This window comes from Brassica oleracea, unplaced genomic scaffold, assembly GCF_000695525.1.
Source record: "Brassica oleracea var. oleracea cultivar TO1000 unplaced genomic scaffold, BOL UnpScaffold01428, whole genome shotgun sequence".
Lineage (NCBI taxonomy): Eukaryota > Viridiplantae > Streptophyta > Magnoliopsida > Brassicales > Brassicaceae > Brassica > Brassica oleracea.
In genome coordinates this window covers 1-11,352 of record NW_013617964.1, presented here as the reverse complement: position 1 = coordinate 11,352, position 11,352 = coordinate 1, and the positions used below count along the sequence as shown (strand labels likewise).

Sequence of the window (11,352 nt, the reverse complement as noted above, 5' to 3'; positions counted from 1 at the left end):
GATCTTCTCTTTACTCGTTACATTGCTATAAGTAGTTTTCACAAATTGTTTTTAATTTTTTTTCTGTTTTAGCTAGATCGAAGTTTGGTATAGATGGATTTTTAGCAAATTTGATAAAACATGGTTAAGCATCTTAAACAGGGCATGTCTTAATTGCTAGTTTACAAAAAATCTATTAATTAAATTAGGATTTGAATATTGGTTTCTAATTTACATATAACTAGGAGGTCTTTGAAAGTATCAGTTTTGCTAATAATTGGTAACAATTTTTCAATTGGTAATAATTTTTCACAACCCCACTCTTAACTTATCTACGACTGTTTTGCTTTTAACCGGTCAAAGTACAAATCAAACTGAACCGGACTTACATACTGACACTAGACCGACTACGTGTGAAGTCCTTATGGAGGAGAACTGTCAAACATAAACTTTTATTTTTGGCTGTTGATGATGTGTGTGTCTGTCGTGAGAATGAAACTACACGATGTTCTGATTGATCTCATAGTATCTACACCATGAACATTCTGATAAGTTGGTTCTGCTGCTGCCATGAGCATCCCTTTGCTTTGCTTACCATGGGCAAGATCATTAAACCTGACATTGTCAAGCTCCGCAAATCCCGTTTCGAAGATGGATATTCTGAATCATTTTAGTTATGATCTATATTAGATATATATGTGTCTGAATGATATACTGAAATTAAACTATAATGGCATTGTTTGACTTTGATAGAATATCCTTCAGCATAAAGCTGAAGTAAGTCCTCGTGAATCATGATGGTGTATCAGTTCCGCTTCTGAGACATCTGGTATGTATGTAATTTCTTAAAATTAAAACGTTCTTTGTAGATGTCGCAAAATACAAGCTGTAGAAATCAAAAGCCCAGTGAACTCTTTGTATCAACTGAGACAGCTAAAGTAATATCGTTTAACATTCTTTCAAAAAAAAAAACTTCTGCTCTAAGCAACACAAAGCGTAAAACTGTTTTTTTGTGCGAATTAATTTAACATTCTTTCAAAAAAAAAAATCGTTTTATGCTTCACAGTTGAGGTTCTTTTGACACATTGGTCTTAATGATTTTCCACAATAGCGAAGCTAGGAGGATCCAAGCCACCTACCGCCCAGATCCGAGAACAACTGTAAGCTAGCAATCAGGCTGCTGCTCTTCTTAATTCGTTTTGGGAACACTTCACCATATATCATCTCTTTAGTTTAAAAACATATGAACGACGTTGCTTCATAATTTTTGTATTTGGGTTTTCAGTCACTTGAACCCCAAAATCTTCTAAATTCTTTGTTTTACTTGTAACAATAAGCTCTCTTGGTTAAAGTTCATCATGTCTATTGTGCCTAGACAAAATCATAGAGCTTAAGATTACAGCTAACTATGAAGGAGAATAGCATTTTTCCTACCTCATTTAACTTAATAAAAAATCCCATGCTTGGGTCCGTAAAACAAAAAGCCTTCACCTCTCTCAAGACAACAAGTGTACAACAATAACAATGGAATCAGAAGAACAAAATCTAAACCAGGTGAGACATTACAAACAAAAGAGTATTTGCAGGCTAGACAATAGTAACCTTTACAACAACACAAGTGACAACCCCCCCCCCCAAAAGGACCAATCTCAAAATCTAGATACCGCAAGAACAATGAATTTGTTGAAACAATCCAAAGCACATGGGCACATTAGATATTTAATCCCCCCCCCCAAAAGGACCAATCTCAAAATCTAGATACCGCAAGAACAATGAATTTGTTGAAACAATCCAAAGCACATGGGCACATTAGATGTTTAATCATCAAAACTACGGTTGGGCCACAAGAACAACATAAAAATAACTTACACTACAAACTTACAATTTTAATAAGAATATTGGCAACTACATATATAAAAAACTAGCCATAGATATTACCAGCAGCTATGTATACATACACCACAACCGAAACACCTCTTACAGAAAAAAAAGACAAGACGATTAAAGAAATCAGGATCATCCAACTAACAGTAGTTTCAATCACAAATTAGAACCACAAAATACAAAACAAAGGACGAAAAACATTTTATCAACCAAACACACAAACTGAATGTCAGTTTTCTGAATATTTATTGATCACTGCTATAAAATAATTAAGAACTCGCATTCAAAAACATAATAATGTTTATATAAACACGTATTAAAAATACAGACATTTAATTAACAAAAAGTTATACACAATATAAATCTAAAAAAACAATAAATATAGCTAAGCTTCAAAAGCATATATGATTTATAGACATGAAGGTACATTCTACTACAACAGTGAGACGAATTGATATAGTTGAAATGAAATTTGGTAGTCTATACATAAAAGTGTTAATTTATAATATGAACAATCAAATATTATAACAAATACTAAACTTTATGTTACACAATTAACAAACATTCCGCACGAAGCGCGGACACACCACTAATCTTATTATATAAAGCTTGGTTTTTCAAAGTTGCTAGTTAACATGATCGCGACATATGTCAATTAATTTATTAAGATTGTGACATATGTCAAAAATATGTTACAATTCTCTTTTATTAAGATTTAAAAATATTTAGAAAAAAAAAATAATAATTTTTTTTTGGACACTAGAAAAGGAAAATTATTACAAAATATAGTTTATTGTTCTTTTTAGGAGTTTAGAAAAAAAAAATTATTATTACAAAGTCTTTTACAATTATATTTTTATGGTTCTTTTTATAGTCTTTTAAAAATATTTATAAGAGATTATAAGAGAAAATATTATTTTTTTAAAAACAAATCATAAATAAAAACGAATTATAAAATCCTAAAAGTACAAGAAATTATTTAATAAAAATCAAATAGAAAAACTAACTATAAAATAAGTGAGATTCCTTTTTTAAAACTTAAGAACATAAAAATGTAAAAGTACTCTTATTATTTTCATATAAGTAACTAACTTTCCTTTTTAACAGATAAATGTATGCTATAAAAAATAAACCAAAATAAATATTATTTTCACATCTGTATTTAGGTTGGAGCTTCCTCATATTATTTTCACAAAAATAGTATTACAATAAAAATATTATCTGAGTATTTTCTTTTAATTTCTTTAAACAACTCAATTTTTTATCATCCTTATTACATCTTATGATGCTAACATAAGTTTTTTTTTAATTATGATATTTTGTCGTACAAAAGTATGTGTGAATATGAGGAATATATTTTTGTATGTATAAGACACAATATATAATTAACTAAACATGAATGTTTTACTGAAAATATATTAGTTGTATAAAAATCTTAAACAAAAACGAATTATAGTTGCAATTTTCCTTTCTTAAAAAAATTAAAAGTAATCTTATTTCTTATAAATAACTAACTTTTTTAATAGATAATTTTGTGTTAAAAAACTATAAACCAAAAATGCCTTCAAATATTTCACCCGATATGATTGTGACATTTGTAAAAAAAAATTAAATTGTGTATGTATCAATAAAATCTATCATTATGTGAAAATATTTTTTTTTTCCTAAAATCCTAAATAAAAGAAATTTGAAAAATATTTTTTTCCTTTTTTAATCTTAACCAAATAAGATTTTTTTTTCCTTTTAAATCCTCACCAAAGAGAATTGTAAAAGTATTTTTATTTTTAAAATTTAATGATAAACACGATACTAAAAATATTTAATTAAAAATATTAGTGATTTTGAGAAAATTGTTTTTTGAAAATATCAACTTTTAAAAATTGTTAATATTTGCTGGAAATAATTATTTGATAGTAATTTTATTTCCTAAATCCTAGAAAAAAATAATTATAAAATATTATGTAATTTATTTTTCTTTTCTAACACCCTAAAAACTGTAAAAAAATATTTGATAGTTCTTTCTCTTAAAAAAAACAAAAATCCTATACAAAAGAGATTTGTATCATATTTTTTTAATTCCTAATCAAAAGAGAATTGTAAAAGTACTCTTAATATTTTCTTATAAGTAAATAACTTTCTTTTTAATAGATAATTGTATGTAAAAAAATTATGAGAAAAAATAGCTACAAATATTTTACATCTATATTTAGGTTTAAGCTTACACATATTATTTTTACAAAACACAATAGTATTTACATGAAAAGTATTACCTGAGTATTTTCTTTTAATTTCTTGATACAACTCAACTTTTTATTATCCTTACTACATCTTATGATATTAGCATAACTTTTAATTTTGATGTTATTATCGTACATGAGTATATGTGAATATGATAAATATGTGTTTGCATTTATAAGACAACATATAAAAAATAATTAAACATAATTTTTCTATTAAAAATAGAATAGTTGTATAAAAATCTTAAAGAAATAAAATAATTAATTTCCTTTTTAAAAGTCTAAATAAAATGAAAAACGTAAAAGTAATCTTATTTTTCTTATAATTAACTGACTTTACTTTTTAATAATTTTGTGTTAAAAAATATAAACCAAAATTAACTTCAAATATTTCACCTGATATGGTTGTGATATGTGTCAATTAAAAAATTAGATTGTGAATGTGTCAATAAAAACTTCCATTATGTGAAAATAACTTCTTATTTTCCTAAATTCTTAAATAAAATAGATTTCTAAAAGAAAATTATTTTATAATCTTAATCAATTAAGATTTTTTTTAAATCGTGACCAGAGAGAATTGCAAAATTTTATTTAATAGTAATTTTTACTTCAAAAATTTAATGATAAACATGACAGTAACAATTATTTAATTAACAAGAAAAATTGTAAAAATATTAGTGATATTGAAAAAAACGAATTTTGAAAATTGCAACTTTTGAAAATAGTTAATATTAACTGGAAATAGTGATTTGATAGAAATTTTTTTTTTTTTTAAATCCTAGACAAAATATAATTGTAAAAGATTATGTAATATTAATTTCCTTTTCTAAAATCATACAAAACTGTAAAATAATATTTGATAGCTGTTTTTCTTTTTATAAAAAAAATCCTAACCAAAATAAATTTGTATAATATTTTTAAGTCCTAACCAAAAGAGAATTGTAAAAATTTATTTGATAATATTTTTAAGGGAGTGTTTGATGATAAACATGATACTAAAAATTATTTAGTTAACAAAAGAAGTGTAAAATTAGTATTGATACGAATTGTAAAAATAGCAATTTATTTTATAATAATTATTTTATAGCAATATATTTTTTCTGAAATTCTAAAGAGAAAATAATTGTAATAGGTTATATGACAATAATTTACCTTTTCTAAAATCTAAAACAAAATTGTAAAAGAATATTTATAAAATAGATTGTTTTCTTTTTTTTTAAATCCTAGCAAAATAAAATTTTAAAGACTTATTTAATAAAACATTAAATTAGTAGATAAGAAGAACATGTATAATGTTGTCATTGATTCGATTGATGTATTTAACTTTCATTTCTTTTTACTTTACATTTTTTTATTTCGGATTGTGTTCAATTTAAATGTTTATGTATAGTATTTTTTTTCTAATCCTTAATATAAAGTTTATAACAATTCATCTATGCACCATGATTATAAAATACAAATATTAACTTGAACTTTTGTGTGAAAACGAGTTTTAATTATAAAATTATATTATAAATCTCAAACAACGTATGCAAAAAAAAAAAATCATAATACTATAATAAAATGATTTATTATTTTATGGTTTTTATTAAATTAAAATATCAAACAAAACCGTTGCAACGCTACGGGTTCGTATCTTGTTAACGCAACGGGTTCATATTTTGTTAAACATAAAACCCAGATGACTATATAAATAGTAGTACTCAACTGACTATATAAATAGTAGTACTCAACTTCGTACAAATATGTACAGTCGCTTAAAACAACAACGAGTCACTCATCAAGCAGTTCGGGAAGAATCCATGATCACTTCCTCTCCCCGATGACAGACCATATTAAATGCAATAATAAACTCACGTCCCAAAAGCTATCAAAGACACACAGAAAGAACCAATAATGGACAAATGACAACAAGAAATATTTAATGAAGCTGGAAAATATCTAGGTTAGACACATAAGAATGCGTTGTGTCTGCTCCAGCACATAGATATTCCATGAAGCACGGTGAACAACTTGCAATAGACCCTACAGTCCTACTTGCCAACTCGAACATACCATGTCCTCTACTTATTTAATATTTTAGTTTGTATACTGTAGTAGATCAATATGTATAAGTTTCTGTGCTAATGAGACGTGTTGATTTCAAGTTGATTTTGTTTTAGGTCGTACATAACTTGAAATCATGGCTCTGACTTCGGATTATATTGGTGCGTTATAACTTGGGCTTTTAAAATTGGTTTTGGTTTAGGCTTTTAAATCTATTTTCTGGTTAGTCTTTCGTACTTAGCGCTATCAAATCTCCTCTCAGCTTAAGAGTTGTATAAAGACTATAGAGTTGTTTTTGCCTCATTGCTCATTGGTCTCGCATATACTTCTTAAAGTTGATATTTTTATTGGAACTTAGCTGTTTCAAAGAAAGCTTATTTAAGAACTCAAACGGAGACACGAGAAATATTACACAAGGATTAGTAAAAGTAAATATTATATTACATTATCAATGGGTTTCTTTTTATGATTTAGTCCCATATCATGTATGTTTTGTTTTTGTCTTCTGAAGAGTTACACTGCACCACAAAAACCTCGTGGTGAGTCCATTAGACTTTGTTGACATATATCACTTGATGACTTTAAGCGGCCTCATCATCATATTGTCCTCATGGTCCAATATCTACAATGCAAAACATTATGTTGTTTCTTAAAACCAATTTTCTAATAACGATTACCAATTTGGCAATAACGATTCAAAACTCCCACTTACGTGACAATGGTAGACGTAGCCGGGTTCTTGGGTCGGGTCGAACGGGTAAGATGCGTTACTGTGGATATAAGAGAACCGAACCAGTATCCTCGTAACATGTCCTGGCATCATCTTGAACACGTTCTTCCAACCCCTCTCGTGCGCCGTCACCGCCGTCTTTTTTCCACGTGCGTATTTGCTAATTTGGCACCTGACGGCGTCATTGTATTTTGTCATACACCCCTTAAACTCCTCCAATCCTGTCGCTAGTAACGCCGTTTGCTCCACCACTTTAAACAGTCCAAGATGAATGTGTAACGGATGGTTATCCTCCGTCAAGTTAATCACTTCCCACACCTTGAGTTTCACAAATATTAGTATTAAAATAAAAAGACTATTAATCTTACGTAGTAAATTTTAAATAGGACTATTAATCACTCTCTATGTTTCGTATTGATATTTTTTTTTATCTTTTACATATATTAAAAACACACAATAATATTTTCTCATAAATACATTATTTTCTATAATCAATACTCTCCCTGTTCCAAAATAGATGATGTTTTGAAAAGTTTTTGATGTTTTAAAATACATGATGTCTTGGTGGTATATCTATATTAATTTTAGTGTTGTTGAAAACTATGTGATCAATTATGTTTTATACTTTTTTTTTATTATTGGTTGAATTAGTTTTTATTTATATTTTTAATGATATTTTCTAATTAAAAATGTATGTTTTAATTCTTGCGCAATGAACCAAAAGATCAACTATTTTGAAATAAAGGGAATAATACTAAACTAATATAATTTAATAAATTCAATTCAATTTTTGAAGTTTATAATTTTTATTACTACTTAGTATTTTGTGAAATAGTTTTCTTACAACATTTTTTAGGGGAATATATAAGTTAATCAGTAGTACCTCGGTGGTTCCTGCTTTTGGAGTTTCCGTCACCGGAGCATCGTAGGGTAAGCCGTTGACGTACAAATGAGTTGGCTCGTCCGAGTCACTAACGTATTCGTACATAGATATAGACCGAGTCAGCACGGCATTTAACACGTCAGCTGACGGATAGTTAATGAGCTTCTTCGGAATAGTCCACGTGTCAGCCTCATACTCATCGCTGATTATAAATTTCATAACCTTTCCGCTTTCTTCGTTGACCGGATCACCACCAGGGTAAGGATACGGCGCGTCGTTGGCGAGCACCGCCGTACGCGACGGTGATCTCGAAAAATCGACGACAACATCTACTATTTCCGACGGGGACAAGAGAACCCACTTGGTCGTGACCGGTTTAAACAAATACGCCGAGTCGGAACCAACGACCACGAAGTCGAGACCGTTGGAAAAGAAGAACCTGAAAAACCTAGCGTTGCTGGCATTAATGATGCGGAACCTGTATCTCCGGCGCCGGACGGATAATCTCGGCCATGCCTTTCCGTTAACGATGATTGCGTCGCCGAAGTATTCCGGTTGCCATTGCGGATGTATCGACGGGTTGTTCCCGGTGGCGTTCATGTAAATGGAACCGTCCTTACGGAAGCTACGGTCGAAAACGACCAACGGCCGGTCAAACTCGTTGCCGGTGGGTAGCCGGAGAGGAGCTTCGACGGTGTCGTGGCGGAGAATGTACGCGCCTACCAAACCAGCGAGAAGGTTGACTCGGGTCAAACCCATGGCGTGGTCGTGGTACCACATGTTACCAGGCTGCTGCATGTTCTCGTAATGCATAGTCGTTTTGGTCCATTTGGGTCCTGTTTCTCTGAAACCGGCAGTGAACCATGCGTCAGCGTTTCCATCGCTTGATGGTTCGTGGATTCCGCCGTGTAAGTGAACCACCGTGGGGATTCCGCCGTGTTTCGGGGCAGCCGGGGAGATTGTGAGATCCAGAGGGAGGATGTGAGATGAAGGGAGGTGGTTTCGCCATGTCACGTACGTGTCTACTCCATAGACAGCTTCGATCGTGGGACCAGGGACTGTTGCACTTCTTCGCGATGTACCGTATGCAAATACAGGTGTGGGAGGCAAATCTCTGTGGAATTTCTGTTTTCATAAAAATATAAAATTTAGAACAATTTACATAGTGCCTTCAATTGTTTTTAATTAGTTATCAAATTACGTTTCATTGTACTCGTAGGCTCGTAGCCATATGATTTACATTATTTAGTTTCTTAAGTTTCTCTATTTTTTTTGTTAAAAATAAATGTTTTAGTAAATAAAAATGGACAGGGCACCTTTAAATTCACCTCATCCTTTAGAACCAATCAAAGTGACACATAGATTATTAATTAAAAAATATTAAATTAAATAAAAAATAGCTACAAAAAATAAAAATGCTAATTTTAACGACGCTAACGCTTCCAGCTAAACCCTAAACCCTAAATCTTAAATTCGAAACCTTATACCCTAAATTCTAAACCCAAATCCAAACCCCTAAACCCAAACCCTATACGCTAAACCCTAATCCTATACCCTAAACCCAAATTATATACCCTAAACCCAAAAACTAGACTATAAACCTAAACTTTATACCCTAAACCCAAGTCCTAGACCCTAAACCCAAACCGTAAACCTTAAACCCAAATTATATACCCTAAACCCAAAACCTTATCCAAACGGTAAATCCTAAACCCAAACCGTAAATCCCAAACCCAAACTCTATACCCTAAACCCAAATCCTAGACCTAAAACCCAAACGGTAAACCCTAAACCCAAACCCCAAACTTAGATGTTATAGGGTTTGGGTTAAGGTTTACGGTTTGAGTTTAGGGTCTAAGACTTTGGTTTAGGGTATAGGGTTTAGGTTTATAGTCTTATTTGTTGGTTTAAGGTATATAATTTGGGTTTAGGGTTTAGGATTAGAGTTTAGGATATAGGGTTTAGGTTTAGGGGTTTGGATTTGAATTTAGAATTTAGGGTATACGGTTTAAAATTTAAAATTTATGGTTTAGGGTTTCGGTAGCGGCGTTAGCGTCGTTAAAATTAGCATATTTATTTTTTTAGCTATTTTTTATTTATTTTAATGTTTTTTAATTACTAATCTATATGACATTATAATTGATCATTAAGAGTAGAGTGAATTTAAAAGTTCATCCTAGGGGTGAAACTAAGTTTTATTCAATAAAAATACATATGTGGTTTCGTGAGAAGTAGGTCGACGCTCATTATGTCTTGTTATTGCCAATAAAGGTATAAAGAGAGATAATAATTGAGGACAAGAGTATACAAGTAAAAGAATCTTTACTGCCTCCGTTCCTGAAAGTAAAATATTTTAGATTTTTTTGTTGTTCCACAAAGATAGATTTTCTATATTGTTAAGATATTTTTTTATACTTTTGAAGAACATTAATTGAGAATATTTGAATTGATTAAATTTTATTGGTAGAAAGTTATTGGAAAGTGTATAATAAAGTAAAAAATAAATTAAATTATAAACATTTATTGAATTCTTAATAAACGTGCATATTCTAGAAAATTTTACTTCACTATCATTTTACCAACGACTAGCCCGTAAACAGGTGACTATGATGATTCTACCACCAATCCAGAAGAATCTAATTCGATTATTCTACTATGGAAAAAAAGATACTGAATGAGAAAAAGAAGAATACCCATTTGGTGTAGAACATGCCGATTTGAAGAGAAATGGGTTTGAGGACGCCATAAACAGAGTGAAAGCCGTGGAGCCTTGGCATATCTGGGAGCTCATCAACGAACATCTTTAGCTTCCCAACTTCGAATAATTGTTCCTCGAACTCCCCGCAACTGCCACCGAGCCACGTCAACGTTAGTATTAGCACCATGGCTATGTTCATCCCCCTCCGACACAACATAGAGTCCATTTCTGACAACTCAAGTTAATTGTGTGAGTGAATTATTAACTTCGAGACAGAGAAACTAACTTTTTATCATTAGATTACATAGATATATATAGGAGTGTGTGTGTTTTTGAGAGAACGTGGTGGGCTTTGGTTCACACCCCTGAGAGTCTTTTTAAACAGTATAGGATCTTTCATTTTATACAACAATCAATCTAGTTTTGTGTAACTTTTTTGCATGATGTGCAGATGGCATTTCATTTTTAATTATTCAATTACCTTTCTTTTCAATATGTTTATTTTGGGTTTTCTTGTCTGTCTTTATGAGATTTTATTTCACACTCTTTTAGTATTTAATACCGGATTTTTAGAAGTATACATTTAATGAGAATTGCGTATAATATGCAGAGCTTAATGACTAGTGAGATATAAAAAGAAGCTCGAAGACAAATGAGAGCCTAACTCGAAGACTCGTCTTTATAGCTTGGCATACTCTTCGAGGTAGGTAGATAGGTTGATTAGTATGTATAACTATGAGTCTTGTAATCGACGATAGATCTTAAACTCCTTAATTTGTTTGTCGGTTAGCAATTAGCAATTAGTTTGTAAGAAATCAGATTGTGATTTTAAATAGATATATAAATATATTTTATTTTATAATACTGATATTTATGTTCATGTGGGGTTCACAGG

At 30.4% G+C, this 11,352-nt stretch overlaps 1 protein-coding gene across 1 annotated transcript; it reads right to left on the bottom strand.

Annotated features, from left to right (window-relative positions):
* Window positions 1-6,505: 6,505 nt before the first annotated feature.
* LOC106321319 (multicopper oxidase LPR1) lies at window positions 6,506-10,838 on the bottom strand. The gene is made up of 4 exons (XM_013759611.1): window positions 10,453-10,838; window positions 7,760-8,884; window positions 6,859-7,194; window positions 6,506-6,768 (listed from the first exon to the last, which is right to left on the bottom strand). The coding sequence occupies exons 1-4, from the start codon at window positions 10,681-10,683 to the stop codon at window positions 6,715-6,717; spliced, it is 1,746 nt and encodes a 581-aa protein (XP_013615065.1). The 5' UTR covers window positions 10,684-10,838; the 3' UTR covers window positions 6,506-6,714.
* Between the last annotated feature and the right edge of the window lie 514 nt (window positions 10,839-11,352).